The sequence below is a fragment of the Leucopleurus acutus genome (genome assembly GCF_964270905.1).
Source record: "Leucopleurus acutus genome assembly, chromosome: 21".
NCBI lineage: Eukaryota > Metazoa > Chordata > Mammalia > Artiodactyla > Delphinidae > Leucopleurus > Leucopleurus acutus.
This window is the reverse complement of record NC_139163.1, coordinates 11,245,531-11,263,126: the sequence shown is the minus strand read 5'-3', so window position 1 is coordinate 11,263,126 and position 17,596 is coordinate 11,245,531. Positions and strand designations below refer to the sequence as shown.

The 17,596-nt window shown below is 49.0% G+C and overlaps 1 protein-coding gene across 1 annotated transcript in view; it reads left to right on the top strand.

Annotated features, from left to right (window-relative positions):
* DLGAP2 (DLG associated protein 2) overlaps positions 1-17,596 on the top strand; it is a gene marked incomplete at its 3' end in the record, with an annotated part of 716,077 nt that overhangs the window by 153,796 nt on the left and 544,685 nt on the right. Inside the window, exon 3 of the mRNA XM_082863905.1 lies at positions 7,801-7,855. Within this exon, the coding sequence (XP_082720031.1) occupies positions 7,801-7,855 (55 nt within the window). The remainder of the gene's footprint in view (positions 1-7,800; positions 7,856-17,596) is intronic.

Here is a 17,596-nt window from a genome sequence, read left to right as displayed (position 1 = left end):
CCGCCCCCCGCCCCCGCCATAAAAGCAGACAAACCTCGTGTGGCCTCAGCGAGGCGTTTGCACTGCAGCCCTGGGCACGCCTCCCTGGGGACCTTCTGCCCGTGTGGTAGGGCCAGCATGTCACGGAGCTGGCACGCGTCCGGGCCTCCTGGACCCTCAGCAGACCTTCGCGGAGGGCTGGGGGGTTGGGGCCACGTGGGTGTGACGCGGTGGAGGGCCCCGTCTGTCCACATCGGTGTGTTTCTGTGAGTGACACATAGCACACCGTCCTCCCCATTGCCTCCCCGCCCCGGACTAGAGGAGAGGCCTCTGTTGTTGCCCTGAAAGTAGCGCTTCTGTCATCGGAAGGGACATCAGCGCAGGTTTTCATGTTTTCTTAGTACTGTAGCAGTGGAAAGGGGCGATTCATTCCATCTGGTGAGTTGATTTTTAATTTGTGTGTTCATATTTATCTTTTTATTACACAACATGCTATTAAATCATAAACTCTTTCCGTGGTGTGTCTGTGAACGTTTGTTTTGCAGAGTAGTTCATAGATCGCATTTCAGCCTGAAGGGCTGAGACGTGGTTGGTGAAGTCACCCCAAGTCTTAGTCTGATTGATTATGAACCACTGTCCTCTCCTTTCCTCCCAGAGAGGCCAGCCAGCCCCGCAGAACAAAAGGCCCTGTCTTTCTGCTTGGAGTAGGGGTCATGGGGCAGCAGTGTCTGTTCACTTTGTGATGAAATGAGAAATGCCTCAATTTCTGGTAAAATATATGCATTTTCAAAAAGACTTTTTTTAAAAAAAAAACATCTGTATTAGAGTATAGTTGCTTTACAATGGTGTGTTAGTTGCTGCTGTATAACAAAGTGAATCAGCTATACGTATACATATATCCCCATATCTCCTCCCTCTTGCGTCTCCTTCCCACCCTCCCTATCCCACCCCTCTAGGTGGTCACAAAGCACGAGCTGATCTCCCTGTGCTATGCGGCTGCTTCCCACTAGCTATCTGTTTTACATTTGGTAGTGTATATATGTCTATGCCACTCTCCCACTTCATGAACAGTTTTAGGTTCACAGCAAAATTGAGGGTGAGGCACAGAGATTTCCCTGTCCCCCGGCCCTCCCCCAGCCCACTGTCACCATCTCCACCAGATGGGACATTCATTACAATCCACGAACCTACAATGAATGATACATCATCTTCACCCAGAGTCCCTGGCTTACATCAGGGCTCACTCTTGGCGTTGAACATTCTGTGGGTTTGACAAATGTATAGTGACTTGTATCCATCATTACAGAGTCATAGAGAGTAGTTTCACTGCCCTAAAAATCCTCTGTGCTCCCTCTTTTCACCACTGATCTTTTCACTCTCTCCACAGTTTTGTCTTTTCTAGGATGTCATAGAGTTGAATCATACAGTCTGTAATCTTTTCAGATTGGCTTCTTTCACTCAGTCATATGCATTGAAGTTTCCTTCATGTCTTTTCATGGCTTGAAGGCTCAGTTCTTTTTAGCTGAATAATATTCCATTGTCTGGAGGGACCACGGTTTATTTATCCATTCACCCACTGAAGGACACCTTGGTTGCTTCCAAGTTTTGGCATTTGTGGATAAAGGGTGTAGGGTTTTGTGTAGACAAAGGTTTTCAGTTCCTTTGGGTAAATACCAGGGAGCTTGACTATTGGATCATAGGATAAGAGTATGTTTACTTTTATGAGAACCCCCCCCCGACTGTCTTCCAAAGTGTCTGTGCTGTTTGTATTCTGATAGGTGTGTAGTGGTGTCTCACTGTTGTTTTCATTTGCATTTCCCTGATGACATACGACGTGGAGCATCTTTTCTTGCTCACTTGCCATCTGTATGTCTTCCTTGCTGAGCTGTCTGTTAAAGTCTTTGGACCATTTCTTAATCGGGTTGTTTGTTTTCTTGTTATTGAGTTTGAAGAGCTCTTCGTATATTTGGATCACAGGTTTTATCACATGTGTCTTTTCTCTCAGCCTGTGGCTTGTCTGCTCATTCTCTTGACAGCATCTTTCAGAAGGTTTTAATCTTAATGAAGTCCAGCTTATCAATTATTTCTTTCATAGATCACGCCTCTGGTGTTGTATCTAAAAAGGCATCACCATACACCCAAGGTCATCTGGATTTTCTCCACGTTATCTTCTGGGAGTTTTATAGTTTTGCCTTTTACATTTAAGCTGTGACCTACTTTGAGCTCATTTACGTGAAGGGTGTAAGGTCTGTGTCTAGATTATTATTATTTTTCTGCACACGATGTCCAGTTGTTCCAACACCGTTTGTTGAAGATACTGTCTTTGCTCCATTGCGTTGCCTTCGCTCCTTTGTCAAAGGTCAGTCGACTATGTTTATGGGGGTCTCTTCTGTTCCACTGATCCATTTGTCTCTTCTCTCACCAGCACCACACTGTTTTCATTACTGTCACTTAAATATAAGCATTTGCCTCATTCTTAACTCCTTATTGCATGTCCCTTTATAAACATAAAGTGACTCTGGGTCAGGGCTGGGTTTGCTCGGATTTTGTTCTAGCTTTTAACTGTGTGTTTGCTTTTATCTGGATTTACTGGGTGTGTGTGTTGAGTAAGTAGGTGAAGCCTGAGTTTCTAGATGTGTCTAAATTGTAATGAGATAGGTGTAAAAATGTCTAGTAGAAGTACTTGAATTCAAATAGGGTCTTGGTCGTTTTAAATGTTCTCTCCTTAAGGACATTTTAGTACTGCTTTCCTGTAGTTGTAAAAATCATTGTGCAGACTTACCATGCACTACTTTATGTGAGTTAATTGTAAGTTCATTTAATTTACACAGGTACATACTATAAAAAGAGAAGTAGTTTTAAGAGGCTTATGATAGAGGGTAGAGTCAGCTGCTTCATACCCCCTTCATACCTTGCCCTGGACCCAGAGACGCCATCCCCATTCTTTCACCGTTTCCCCCTCCCCTGACTTCCCGCTGCGGCCGGGGGAGGCTGGGGCTCCCCCTCCCCAAATGCCCAATGTGGTTACTTTGGGATAAATTAATAGTTAGTACTTATATCACGTTAAATTGATAGGATTGTGCCTTTTTGGTAACAGCTTTCATTCACCGTTAATTGCCTTTTTTAAAAGGCCTGGCTTTCTCTTTAATGTCTCCATCGCATTTTCACCTCTTTCCTGCGTGTCCAGCCTCAGCCTGCTGTCCGTCTGGGCAACGTCCACCCCACCCCCCACCCCGCGTGCTGGCCCACCGCCCAGGCGCCACGTTGGGACCCCTGACCCTCCGTGACACCCCCGCCTCTGGACCCCTCGGGTCCTCGCGGCGGCCACAGAGAACGTCCTCTGGCAGGAGCCTCTTGGGGGTTCGGTGGGTCATTTAGGAAGACCTGGCTCTCCTCCTTGGCCCTTCATCTCTCTTTCATCCATGGCCGATGTTGGGGGCAGTTTCCCCTAGAATTTCCAAGGCCCTGTTCCCACATTTCCTGGCATCCAGTGTCCTGCACTTGGGTGCGTTTGGAACCCTCCTTTTGTGCTGAAGTTTCCCTGTAGTGTGCGTGAGGCTGGTCCTTCTGTGTTGGGTGCCCCGGGATCCTGTCGAGTCTGAAATTGTCCCTTAGACACGGGGCCTGCTGTGGCTTGTCGGGTGCTGTCTTCCCTTCTGTTTCGTGGACCTTTCATTCTGGATGAGCCGTTGGTCAGATACTCCAGGGATGGCCAAATATGGTTCTGTTCTCTCTTTTTTTCTCCTAACTCTCTGTATTTTTTTAAAAATCTACCTTCTGGGTGATTTCCTTGAATATTTTTCAACTCTTTATTTTTCTGTAAAAAATTTGGTTCTCCTATTTTTAACTTCCAGAAGCTCCTTGTTGTTCTGTGAATTTTCCTTTCATAATCTTAACATCTTTTTCTTGAGTCATGGACGAAATATCTTCTCTCGCTTTCTGAAATATTAATTATCATTATTTGAAATGTTCTCTTTTCCCCTGTAATGTTTCGCTTTTCTCTCATTGCAGTTTTCTGTCTGTTTTAGTGTCTCTCACAGTGGGAGTTTTCTTTAACTGTGTGATGATCCTCAGCTGTAAGTCCTAATTAAGTGAAAGATTAAAAGTTATGGACAATGCTTTGGTGGATGAGTGGGGCTTGTTGGCTGGTGGAATTGACCACACAGGGACCTGATGGGAAGCCAGAGTTTCCATTTGGAGGCCCACGTCATAGGGGGTATTTTTCTGTTTTTCAGAGGAGAACAGAAGGGTGAGGGTAGGTGGGGGGAAGCCCAGCCCCTCTCCTTCCGGAGGAAGGTGGGAGGAGGGCTCAGGGGAGCCAGCCAGCCATCAGCTCTCCTGTCTTCACCCAGGGCTCCGCTGGAGCCTGCGCTGCTCTGGCTTCCCCTAGTTCAGCTCGTTCTCTGGTGGCTGGAGAGGGGCTGGGCTGCGTGTGTGGGCACCTGGAGGGGCCGCACTGGGTGAAGGTTTCCAGCGGCCTCGCTCCTGCCCTTGGGGCCCCTGCAGGCACCTCTCCGGAGGCGGCCGGGTCCCCGACTGCCAGCTCTTCTGAGAGAGCCGTGTATCTCACAGAGACACGCTGCAGCCTCTTTCTTCTGTGCTCGCCCATCCTGTTCTTTCTGTGCCTGTGGATTTTTACTGTAGTCGCTCTGCCCACTCAAAACTTGACCACGTGCACCGACGGGACGGTTTCATTAGACACGTGGCCGTGTTGCTTGGGCGCAGCCTGGGCACCCGTGGTTCTTCGGGCTGAGCAGGTGAGCAGTGCTGGGAGCGCGTTAGACATGCGGTGTCTGTGTGCGTGCGTGTGTGTGCACACACGTGTGTTTAAAGGCGCAGCAGAAATCCACGGAGAATTTGGAGCAGAAACCTTGTTATCAGGTGTCCTGAGGTATAACTGGTATACAAAGCTGGCGCACATTCAGGGCACACAGCTTGTTGCGTCTGGACACTTGTACGCGCCTGTGAGCCCCTCAGCACCGTCAAGGTCGTGGACACCCGCGTCTCCAGGAGGTTCCTCACGCCCGTTTTTGTGGGGAGAGCACCTCGCGGGGCGCGGACAGTGCCGCTGAGGGGGTGCCCCCTGCAGTGGGTCTCGGGGACACCACCCCACCACGGGGAACCTGGAGGAAAGCCCAGGTGCTGAGAGGAATGCGACTTCCGGGGCTCTGGCCCCTAGTCCCCGACGGGATCCCTGCAGTCTGCGTACGGCCCCCGGCGATACCCACGCAGGCGGTTTCTGCCCCTTGGCTGGTGTGACTTTACTGGTTTTGGTCCTTGTAATTCCTGTCCAGGCCTGCCGGGTGACGGCCCAGGGTTTGAACGTCTGCCCGGAGCAGTCCTGACCCGCACCCCAGCTCCGGCCCTCCTGCCGCAGCCTCGCCCGCGCCCGTGCTCACGAGCGGAGTCGTGTGCGGTAACGGCCCCGACATCCGGGGCATTGACATCGCCTGCCCTTGAGCACGTCTGTCCCATCCACTCTGGCCGGTGTCCTCCTCGCGTGCACTCTGTCCACCCTGCCGGCTGCCTGGGAGGTGAGAGCAGAGACACGGGGCCCACGTGTGTGCTGCACCCTCCGTCCGGGCAGCAGCTTCGGGGCCTCCACCCTTCAAAGCCAGAGGCACCGAGCATCCTTGGCCTGTGGGGAGCTGAGCAGGGAGCACCAGGACTCACAGACAGGATTCGCCCAACCTTCACGGGGAGACGCCAGCAGGCACCGGACCTCCGCGTTCCTGCTACCACCACCTGTGAGCAGCATGCCCACACCCTCGTGGGACCGGCTGTCCTGGCGACACGACGTGGCGGGGGCGGCTGTTAGGAGGTGACGTGGCCTCTTCTGGGGACTAAGCTAAGGTGGCTTCGCCAACGTGCCATCGGACTGAACATGTTGTAACGTCCTGACACTATATTGCCATCTGCATCTCAGTGGAACAGTGTTATTTCCTGTTTAAACAGCATAGCTCTTCACTTGTCCACGAGCCTCGGGGACCGAGGGGGTCCAGTCAAAAGTGGCGTATTGATTGGAGCCCACCTGGCTTCCTCATGAGGCCGACGAAAGTGATGACACAGGAAAGAAGGGCCCAGAGAGCAGAGGATGGTCAAGGAACAAGAGCAAAACTCAAAAAAACCTTTATATTTGGAAATAATTCCAAATGTAAGAGTTAGGAAAAGAAAACCAGGACCCAGAGTCAGAGGGTGCCTTGTAGACGGAGGATGCCGTGTAGACGGCGGGTGCTGTGTAGCCGGCAGCGGAGGCTCCTGCTGTACAGGGGTCTTTCCCTCGGCCCCGCCCACTTCCTCTCACAGAGATGCTCATTTTGGTCACGTCTCTCTCGGGTGTAATTATTACTCTTTCGCATCCCTTGGGGCTCTGCGGGGATTCTTTTTTTTTTTTTTTAACATTTTTATTGGGGTATAATTGCTTTACAATGGTGTGTTAGTTTCTGCTTTATAACAAAGTGAATCAGTTATACGTATACATATGTTCCCATATCTCTTCCCTCTTGCGTCTCCCTCCCTCCCACCCTCCCTATCCCACCCCTCCAGGCGGTCACAAAGCACCCAGCTGATCCCCCTGTGCGGGGATTCTTTAAAACCACTCAGATGTCCTCATCAAAACCCCCCCAGCTTTAGCACCCATCGACTGTTCTTGTCTGATCCCACGTTTACGACAGTGATTAGGCCATAGTCTTAACTATGGATAGGTAAGCCAAGGAGCGTCCCTCAGGAAGTGGGTGTGTTGGCTTTGGAATCAGAAGGGATGCAGATTTACAAGGAGCCCAGGATGTGAAGTGTGTGTATGTGTGTGTGTGTGTGTGTGTTTGCACAGTTGGACATCAAGGGCTGGGAGAGATGAGTGTCAAACATGGTCCCAGGGTTTCTTGTCTCGACGTAGTGGCATCGTGAGAGCGTGGAAGGGAAGGGAATCATTATTCTGGAGAAAAACTTCTGCATTCATTGAACATGTTTACTAGAGCCTGTTGTATACTCAGCAGACCCTGCACTGGTCGAGGGCAGCGTTGAGACTGCAGCGTCTTTGCAACACCCGCTTCTCCCCTCCACTGCCCGATTCATTTGCTTCAGGGGGGCGTAACGCATGCTTCCTGGCTGAGAAGGTTGGGGTTTGTAATCGGGGAGGTCTGGGGAATGGTTGCAGCCTCATGGGTAGATCTTCCCACAGAGATCTCTTCAGTCACAAATTCTTTTTAAGTCTGAGCTTTGCAGTTACCTTACAGCGCTGACGTTTCTTGGGAAAGCCATTTTTCATTATTTTCACCTTCCTTTTGCTTATCAAATAAGATATTTCCTTCACCTTTTACTGCCGAACTGTGTGTGTAAACACAGGCTTTTCTTTCACATTTTCTTTGTGACTCATCCTTGATAAAAGCGTCTTGGCTTAGATCCTAGAAGATGGACCCAAGGAGCTGCCCCATGAAGCCTCCATATTCAGGCTCTAATTGCATCTCGTATTTTAAAAGCCATCACAGAATTGGTGGGCCCATTTGCCTTATTGTAGACATCCCGAGTGCAGCTTTCAAGGTGCTTTGAGGACCCATTAGAGACATACATTAAACAGAGCTCCATTACCGTCCCAGGAGCAGCATATATAATCCGCACACTTACCTAATCTGATTAACCTCTTTGATGAAAAATGTATGTATCAGAATTTTTCAGTACTGTTTAATTTGTTAGATCGTTCTGGGCATGTTGACTGTGCAACATTGAATGGCCTTATTAGAAAAACACTTGCAACGGTTAATGAGACGCCTTTCTCCACCTGAATGATAACCACATGTCTTTTATTTATTTGTTTTGAAACAGGTTTTGCCCGGCATTCTGCAGAAGCATTGCTGTATCTTACCAGACAGGAACACAGGTAAATGCATTTTGTTCTTCTGGTTTGAGATTCTTGGTGTTATATCCATGGAAAATTGAGAAATATGATTGCATAATTTAGATATCTTGGTTTTCTAAGGTGGTTGTCTTATATATTGACTGAAACAAGCAAAAAACAAACGGATGGTTCAGTTCTACAGGGAGTTGTGACTGGAGCTCAGAGACCTGTTTTTATTTGAAGAAGGAAATAGATTCAGAGGATTGTTGCCTTGGATTTTGAAGGGAAACCGGTCGTCTTATAAAGCTGAATATCTTAATTTCAAAGTTGTTTCCGTTGTGGATGGTATTTATTAAGGCAAACCACATTGTTGGCTAGCGTGGCGTGGCTTTGGGGCCTGTTTGCAGTCAAGGCTTTCCTGGCAATCAGGGTAGGAACTGGCCAGGTATCCTGTTCTTCAAACCTCGAGGACCTCAATGAATCAAACAATAGGATGGATATCTTGAAGTGGGAGATTCTGTGACCCTGTGATTTCTCATCGTCAGGCAGATGTATGTGGTTAGAGGTTGTAAGTAAGGTGGTTTGCATTACTTTTAAGGAAACACGATGGAGGGAAAAAAGTCTGAAAAAAAATCCTTTGGAACTTCGCTGTTTTCAAGTTAAACAAAGAGAATTATTTACGTGAAGCGTGTTATCCTGTGGATCTGGGTCTCACTCGCTCTAACTTAAAGTGTTTTATTCAGAGACTCAAGTCCTGAGGAAAAGATTGAGATGCTGCTTCTTTTTTGCACAGGGTTTTATCAGAGTTTATTCATTTCTAGAATCAGTTGTGTCCTGCCAAGTATGTCTGTCTGTGTCCCAGGATACTTTTGCGGGCTATGAAACAGAGGCTTCTGACATTTCCTTATGTGTTTTCTAGCTAAACAAAATGAATCAGAATGGGCTCTTCTGTGATAATTAGAAGAATGTAATCTGTTGGGAATTTCTCTACTTTTATCATAAACAGCATCTTGACTTGCTGGTTTGTTTACCGGGGTTCCATTCGTAACTTACAAGGCACTGTTTTATACCATGCAGTCCAATGTAAAACACAGAGTATTTTGGAAAAATAAGATCTTAGTTTTTTTTTTAACTTATGATTATGGATAGATTGTATTACCGACTCTATTATTTTTCAAAAAAGTTCATAGACCTGTCTCTGTTTTGGTTCTGCCCGATCAATTACGTCTCAGCTGCAAATGTGAACAAATTCACTGCTTATAGGGAAGTTTGTTTAGAACGTGGTTAGATATTTTTTTGAGCCTCTTTCTATTTTCTGAAAGTCTTGGTTAGTCATGAAAACATGAACAAGTCACATGTGAAGAAACAAAGATTTTGCAAACTGTGTCTGTCAACAACTGTGAGTATAACACAATTTAAAGTTGGAATGCATTTTCCAGATAAGTTTCTCTCTTCCAGGTGAGTCATTACTGATTCTGAGAAGCATCAAAAATAATGATAAAATCAATGAAAAGTTAAGTACTGTTCTGTGGGGATCTAAGTGCATTTTAAATATTGAAATGAGTTTTTTCTATTTTTAGACAGTTTGTTGTATAAGAAGTTTCAAGTTCATATAGCAGATATTTCCAAATTGAGACACTTTATTTGCTTTCCATAAGAATGCAGGTAACCAACCTCTAGAACCAAGAAAGCTGCCTTCCATTATGACTTGAATATTGATGCCATCCACTAGGCAGATTCCTTAAAAATATTTTTATGTAATAGTGTTTCACTTTGAAGTCACTGCCGAGGACTTGAGGCTGTGACCTTAGGTGTGGAAGTGGGAAAGAATCATATTAAATGGGGAGAAAGAGGAATTGGCTGAAATTACAGCTTTTAGAGGTGAAAGATGTGAGAATTTTAGTTTTTCCCACATAATTTGATCTAATATGTCAGAAGCTGCTTAATTATTTAGGAAATGTTTGGAAATTTCTTCAGACTCAGACACGGTGGTATTGCTTTTGCATTTTAATGGCAAATAGGGTCCTTAGGAACTTGAATGCCATTTGGTTTTACCGTAGTGGTTTTATAGAAGACTTCAAATTTTTGATTAAGAAGATCAGCTTTGGGCTGTGTAGAGGGTTTCGTCTTGGGATGATACAAAACATTCTGCAGGTGGATGGTGGCGATGGTGGCACTACAGTGTGAATGTACTTAACGCCACTGAACTCAACACTCAAAAATGGTTAAGATAGTAAATTGTACGTTACATGTAGTTGACCACAATTTAGAAAAAAGATCGACTTTGGGATGAATCATGGCTTTTCGTTTTGTTTGATTTTTACTTATTTTAGAAGTACTGTATGCTCCAGTGACTTACGTATGTTGTAGCTGAATGTCTGGAAGAAGACCCACCTGTTTTCTGGTGTCTCATTGCTGATACGCTCAGCGGGGCTGCGGGGAAGTGTAATGAGGCCGCCCTGCTCTGGGGTCAGCTTGGCTGCTGTGGGACACAGGATTCATCCTTTCTCCTGCTATTTCGATAGCTGTGATCATTTTGGTTCATATGATGTGAAGAACCAGACTGAATTCTGTTGAGCACCTCTGTAGATGACCTTATTTTTCATGTTTTTCTTGGAAACGCTGGGAGTTGGGTGCATAAAGCGTGTCTGTTGTGAAGGAGGAAACTTCCACGCAAACACACACACACACACACACACACACACGCACACACATGCACGTACCAGCCCCACCACAGACACACACACACACACCTGCCCCATCACATGCACATGCCCCATCACCACATACACACACACACACACACCTGCTCCATCAGACACACACACACACACACCTGCCCCACCACTTACACACACACACACCTGCCCCATCACACACACACACGCACACACACATGCACGTACCAGCCCCACCACACACACACACACCTGCCCCATCACACGCACACGCCCCATCACCACATACACACACACACACACACACACACACACCTGCTCCATCAGACACATACACACACACCTGCACCACCACTTACACACACACACCTGCCCCATCACACACACACACGCACACACCTGCCCCATCACACACGCACGCGCACATGCACGGACCCGCCCCGGGCTCTGAGCTTTTCTTCCCGTTCACGTCCGCCTTGACTCTCTTCCCTTGTTCTGGTGGCTCAGTCGGCCTCTTCCCTGCTTTTGCTCCCGGCTCCTCAGACGTGGCAGTTGGGTTTTTTGGTCTTTTTGTATCTTGTCCAGAATTTGCCCCAACTGCACAAGCATGCAGTTATTTTCAGTGCTGTACAGTTTCTTTGTATCTGTTGCTTGAGGAGACGTGTGTCCAGGTGCAGGCCCTGCAGCACAGGGGCCCAGCCTGTCTCAGTATGACCTTTGTCAGAACGGCTGCTGAGAGGCTGTCCCTGGGTCCTGACCTCCTTCACCCCCTGTCTGGGAGGAGCTGCCTCCGAAGGGCCAGGAGCTGGAGTGGCCCCTCGCTGCAGCGGGAGGCTGGCAGGTTGGTTCATCTTCCCTCTGCCGCTCCACGTCTCACGGGTTCGTACGCGACTTACATGTAACGACCATCACGTGACGCGTCTGCTGTACCTCCCGTAGGAGAGAATGCAGACTGTGAGCGTGTTTCCCAGACGGTGTGCCTTCGACCAGTGAAGGGGCTGGGGCTCCTTAGTCCTTGGTGGTCTGGATCCCGTATCGGCTTGTCAGTGCCGTTCCCTCGGAATCTCCATGCCATTTGGGAAAATCAAGCCTAGGCAGGAGTGAGCTTAGTAAATTCTGTTTTCTTTGGGCGACACAGTGGGCTGGGGTACTGCCCCTGAGCTTAGTGGTCTCACAGCATCTACTCCCCCGTCTATCAAGACACAGCCTACTCGGCTGGTACAAATAACTGGAAGTTACGAGAGTGACTGATTTTGCAGTAAAGCAGCAGGGGTACTTACTTATGCAGACTTTCATAATAACAGCTAAATAATGAGGCGTCAAGCAGGTTAAGCACGTGGCAGTATTTGACTTTTGAGATACATTATATCTCCACAGGGAAAGCAGAATGATTGTGAAATAAGCTATATATAAAAACTGGGGGGAAAGATTTTAAGTACTTTCCGTATATTCTACGTCACTGATCTTTGCGTGTTTGCCAACCTGTGGCGTGGTGTCCATGAAGACTCAGTGCTACTGACCTCGGGTTCCTCCCAGTGATGTGCTGGCCGGCACTTAACCTCCAGCCTCCGGCGCCTGGTGTGAGGGCGGCGGGAAGCTGCGTGGGGTGTTGGCCCATGTCTGGGGTGTACACACCTCGCCGTGGTTACTGGACATGGGTTCGGGAGGGGTCCTCACTGCCCCCAGGCGCCAGTAGCAGACAGAATGCCAGTGGTCTGAACCTGGTGCCAGTGGTCAGAGCTAGCGAGCCTAGCTCTCGCCTTCACTTCTGTGTCCAACTCCTGAGGGGTTAATTCAGGGGCCGTGGTCAGCCTGTGCTCCCCTCGTGGGGGCAGGCTGTTCCGTTGTGTGTTGGCGAAATAAAATCTGGGATTAAAATTGAACGTTTGCAATGGGGCGCTTAGTTTTAAAAAGCTACATAGTAAGTACTCTTGCATTTGTATTTGGGGGCTGAGTGTGTGTGCTCCGTCATGCGAGGGTTCAGACGCCTTTGGGGCACTGGACCCAGTTACACAGTATTGAACGGTGAGCAGGGCTGTTGCCATGTGGACGGCCATGGGAAGCTTCATATTGAGGTCAAAGGCAGAGGGGACATAACTGTTGAAATAGTGGGAACGGCTGCTCTGAGGAGTCCTAAATCCCCTAAGTTTCTTTTGTGCCGAAGGTTATAAAAAGCCTTTAATGTCACATGGACAAGTGAAGGAAAATCAATGAGTATGTTTGCTCCCTTTGCTGCAGACCTGTCTGAAGGAGAAATTGTGCCCAATGACGGGTCCACTAAGAGTTTGGCAGTGAGTGTATCTGGGGAAATAAAACCCTGTTTCATTAATTTCACGCCTAACTTACGTGTGATTCTTAGATCTGTGTAGACAGTGATGTGACCTGTGTTCAATTTAAGTTCTCACATGAATGGTGGGCGTTACACCTTGTGTTTTTGCAGTGTTTCTGGTTTATACGGCTCTTTTATATTTATTCTGTCTAGTCCTACTGTTTTCTTGTGAGATAGGAAATACTGCCCCCGTTTTGCACATCAGTAATTAGACCCAAAGCTGTGTGTGAATTTCACTGTCACACAGCTGCTGAGTATTTTGCTGAGACCCAAATGCAGGTTTTCACTCTGAGTCAGTATATGATTCCATCATGACCCTTAATAAGTCCTTCATCTTCCAAGTGTGGGTTTCCTATGAAATATGGTGAAAGAACAAACTGGTGTAGACTGGGAATCCCGATGCAGGGGCACAGGGGGAGGGACTGCCAGCAGGGCCTCTGGAGCTTCAGAGCGCCGGATGGGGGAGTACACCAGGTGGCTCTGTTGCTGAAAAGATGTTCAGTCAAGCGGAACATTTTCACACCTGGGATGCCTCACTTTTTCCAAACACCAGGTGAATGGCATTGTAACTTACTAGGTTAAACATAAGATGTCTTGTCTTTGGAAGATCAAATCCTTCAAGTAAGTTTCTTTTACCCAGAGACTGAAATTATTTATAATGCCTTTTTTCTTTCCAAAAAGAATGGTGGTTGTGCAAATAGGATGCCAGATGATATGATTCATAAACTAAGAATAACTAAGGCAGTGCCGAGCTGAGCTGGATGAGGAAAGTGAATGTCTCAGCCATGACGACGGTTTTCCTTCCAGCCTGTATCTTGATGATCCCGCCATGCTGGGGTGAGAACATGCTTCCCCTTGCTTCACCCCCTTGCTGTCCACTGACTGGAGAGGGATAAAATCCTCATATGCTTAAAGGGCTTTATTTCATGCACTGAACAAGGCTTTATTAGAAAACTGGACATGCTAGTAAATTACTGCCAGAACGAAAGGCTGTGGGTCCACAGTTTTAAGGCCAGAAATGTTCTATTCCACGCAGCTTATTCTTAACCCGGGGGCTGCTCAAAGCCTGGCTGGCATCTTTGTGCCATGAGGGAGGGTCAGCCCTTTGGGAGGTGAGGACCCTGAGCTAGGCTGGGTTTCAGCCCCAGCTCACCTGGAGCAGATGCTTTTGTGCAGAGCGGAAATTGGCCTCCTCACCCTTGAGCAAGTGATGTACTTACTCACTCGGGTTAACGGTTACAGCCGGGTTCACGTGCAGACAGGAAGTTCTGTGGCTCAAGGCTGAACATTCTACGGCTGCTTCTTCGCCGAGATGTTTCCTGAGTGAACCTGGCGTTTGACACCAGATATAACGATGCCCCAGCTCGTGGGGCAGACCTGTGGGGCTGGGAGCTCTTTATACCTTAGATGCCAGGTGGACCTGAAACCGCTTCTTCAGGCAGACCTCCAGCTTTGTCTGCAGGTGCCCCCGGGGCTCACATCGCCTGTAGGGACAGCATCGTGCCGTTGGCCATCCTCTGCACCAGAAGGGCACCCGGTCTCCAGGATGTGCCCCTTCCTGGAGAAGGTGAACAACTGGCAGGTGTGAGACGTGTGACACGTGTGGAGTCACGAGCTTCTGCATTGCTTGTCCTGCTTGCGAGGAAGAATGAAACACTTAGCCACACACTTTCAGGAGTGAAGAGCTGTAAATAAGAAAGCAGTTTTTTATGTCATCCCTTTGGTCCGTTTCCCCACTAAGAATACTTGCTGAGGTTTGGACGTGAACATTGTCTCCAAAGAGACTCCTGCGGATGAGGGGTGGTGTGAGTCGAGGGACAGGAGCACAGGAGGGGTGCGTCTGGTTCTCCTGAGGGGCCCTGGGCTCTGCTCCCTGAAGGAGCTTCGGCGGCCCCGCCGAGTCCATTCTGGGGCTGAGACAGCCTGTTTCTCCCATCTGGAGGCTGGAGTCCAAGGTCAAGGTCCCCGTGAGGCCTCTTCCTGGCGTGTCGAGGCATCTCCTTGCTGTGTCCTCATGTGGAGGGGAGAGCGGGTGTCTCTCTGGGGTCTCTTCTCACAAGGGGACTAATCCCACCACGAAGGCCCCCGCTCACGACCTCATCGCCTCCCAGAGGCCCCCTCCTGACACCTTCAGGTCGGGGGCCAGGGCTCAACCTGTGGATTTGGGGCCCACAGCAGCCCTGGCCCGTCAACTGCACGCTTACAGTGAGCAGATACTCTCTTCTTCTTGGACCCTGTGAATTCTGTGTGAACCGCCACAAGGTTGGTTGGGCCATTGCTTTCAGACATCTTTCCAATTGGGAGGAATCCAGTTACAGGCAGCAGAGCTTGCTTACGGTGAGAGGTGGGTTGAAAACATCCAGAATTCCTGACAGGTCCCCCATCAGGAGGCAGGGTGTAGTTCCCGACCCTTGAACCTGGGCTGGCCTCGGCCTCGGGCTTGATTTGACCAGAGAATTAGGAGGCAATGATGCTGTCTAATTCCGAGCAAGGCCTGCGGGTGTGGCCAGTGGGAGGCCTGGGGTAGCCGTCTAGGGGGTGGACCTCCACAGGGAGGGAGAGGCCCGGGACGCGGGCGTGAGTGCAGCCACCTCGTGCCTCCGAGCCATTCCTGCCGTCTGTCCTACGCTGGACGCCCGGCCGAGCCCAGCCCGGGCCGCGGACCCGCAGAGGGACGAGCACCCAGGTCGTTGCTCTAGATGCTGAACCCGGGTCTGGTCTGTTAGCGTCAGCAGGTGAGTTAACGCGAGGGTGTCAGCTGCAGCAGCTGCAGCTGAGGGTGAGCGGAGAGGAGCGTGCCCACCGCCGGCGCCCACGCCCGGGACCTGAGCTTCCGAGCCGTATCCCCTGTAGGGAGAACCTGCTTCCCCAGGAGACCTCTCCCAGCCTCGATTCTTCTTGTCTGTGATCATACCGGGACGGCACCCACGAGATTCTTTTGTGAAGTAAAGTTGGTCAATGTGGATAAAGTTACCAAGTTAATTGACACCGTGACCGTGTCCTGACTTCTGGGGACAAATTCTCGGGTCAGTTGTGTATATGAAGCCACGGAGAAGATGCGCTGCTACAGATGAGGTGTTGGGATCATGGGTTTAAATCTCAGTGAACTCGCTCAACCTTCTGAGCATTTCCAAACCTTGAACCTCAGTCTCCGCTGAATTCTGCAAGTATTTTGTTTGCACACGTGCTTATGGGATGTGCAAGAATGTCAGGCTTAAGGCTCCTGGTTTAAAATGTTGGTTGCAGCCAGTCAAGGTCCTTTAAAATTCTGAGTGTTGGTAATTTCTTGTCAGCCTTTAGTAGAAATTAGGGTGCACAGAGTCGTCGGAAGCCTCTGCTGAGAGATGGGCTTCTATAGCGTCCACGTTTACTCCCTGACCTTCTCTGATCAAGTGGCTTGGGCAGCATGTGATTCCTTGTAAAAGACAGTGAGATGACATACCCCAGGGGTGTCAGTGTCTGTGACAGTGGTCTGTGGTGACACCGCCCATAAAGTGGCCATTGCCGTCGACCTGTCTTTAGTTACATTAACTCACAGCTGCTGGTTTAAGTTCTTAACTAAAGAAACATCGTTACATCCTTTATTTTTTTTTCCTTCGTGCATTTTAGACATATAGATGTTTGAGTTAAGACAAACTGGTTTGAATTGAAGATAAACTGCTATATATTTTATGAGTTATTGAAAATATCAAAGCATATTATTTTTAAAAACACCTTTAAATCCATCTGTACACTAAGCCTTAGAAGCTGTATTTTGAAAGGAGCTCCCTGTAGTGTATACAGAGATCAAAATACAGTATTGTACCCATGAAACATATGCCATAAGCCAAGATCACCTCAATAAAAATAATTCATGTTTAAAAACCTTGATATGGAAAACGCACTATAATTTGATATTGAGTTGACAGGATTTGACGTGGTCATTGAAATTGGCTCAACGTGTGACCCGGGATCTTCCAAAAATCGTCCCAGAGAAGCCTGGTGGGCTGGGCGCCAGGCTGCAGAGTCAGACCTGGATGTGAGGATGTGTGCGCTTTGCAGCGTATTTCGGAGTCTTTCCTCTTTCCCTAAAGGAGGAGGTGCTGGCCGGCGGGGGCAGGGGGCTCTGCGTCGTCAGCATGGTTGCTGTCCTGCCTCGGTCCTGCTGCCTGGCCAGCGTTCCATCCTGCCGGGACGCACCTCACCTCGTCCTCCTGGACACGCTCACCTCTCTGCACTGTGGCTTCTGCCTGGACACAGGTTTAATTTAGCTATTGCTTTTTATTTCACTGCACTCCTTCTTTGACGCGCCATGTTCATCTCTTTCTATCTTGATTCGTCTCAGACTAGTCTCATTAGCTGTTCTCAATGTTTCTTTCCTGTTTCTGTAGCCCGCTTTCCAAGTTCAGAACCTAAGTTCTGGTCAGACCCCGTCGCGCTGCCGTGTTCCCGTGTGTGTGCGTGTGTGGGTGTGTGGCATTTCCCACTGTGTGTGTACTGGGAGAGGCCTGGGGCTGCTGCAGGTGGCCTCTCTATGTCCCCTTGCGGAGGATCTATCCTTCAGGGGATCTCCTCCTGCCCTGCCTGCGAGGATGCCAGGTGCTCCAGACTGTAGCCCTGTCCAGGGGAGTCCGTGCTGGTGGTCGCCGTGCCCTGATGCAAGGGCATGGTCACTGCTGGCTCTGCTCGCCTCTGCAAGCCTGTCCTCCCCAAGTGGACATAGAACTGGGGAAGAGAGCCGCCAGCTCCCTGACGTTGGGCCGGTCCTGGGTGGAAGTGGCCTGCAGGCCGAGCTTC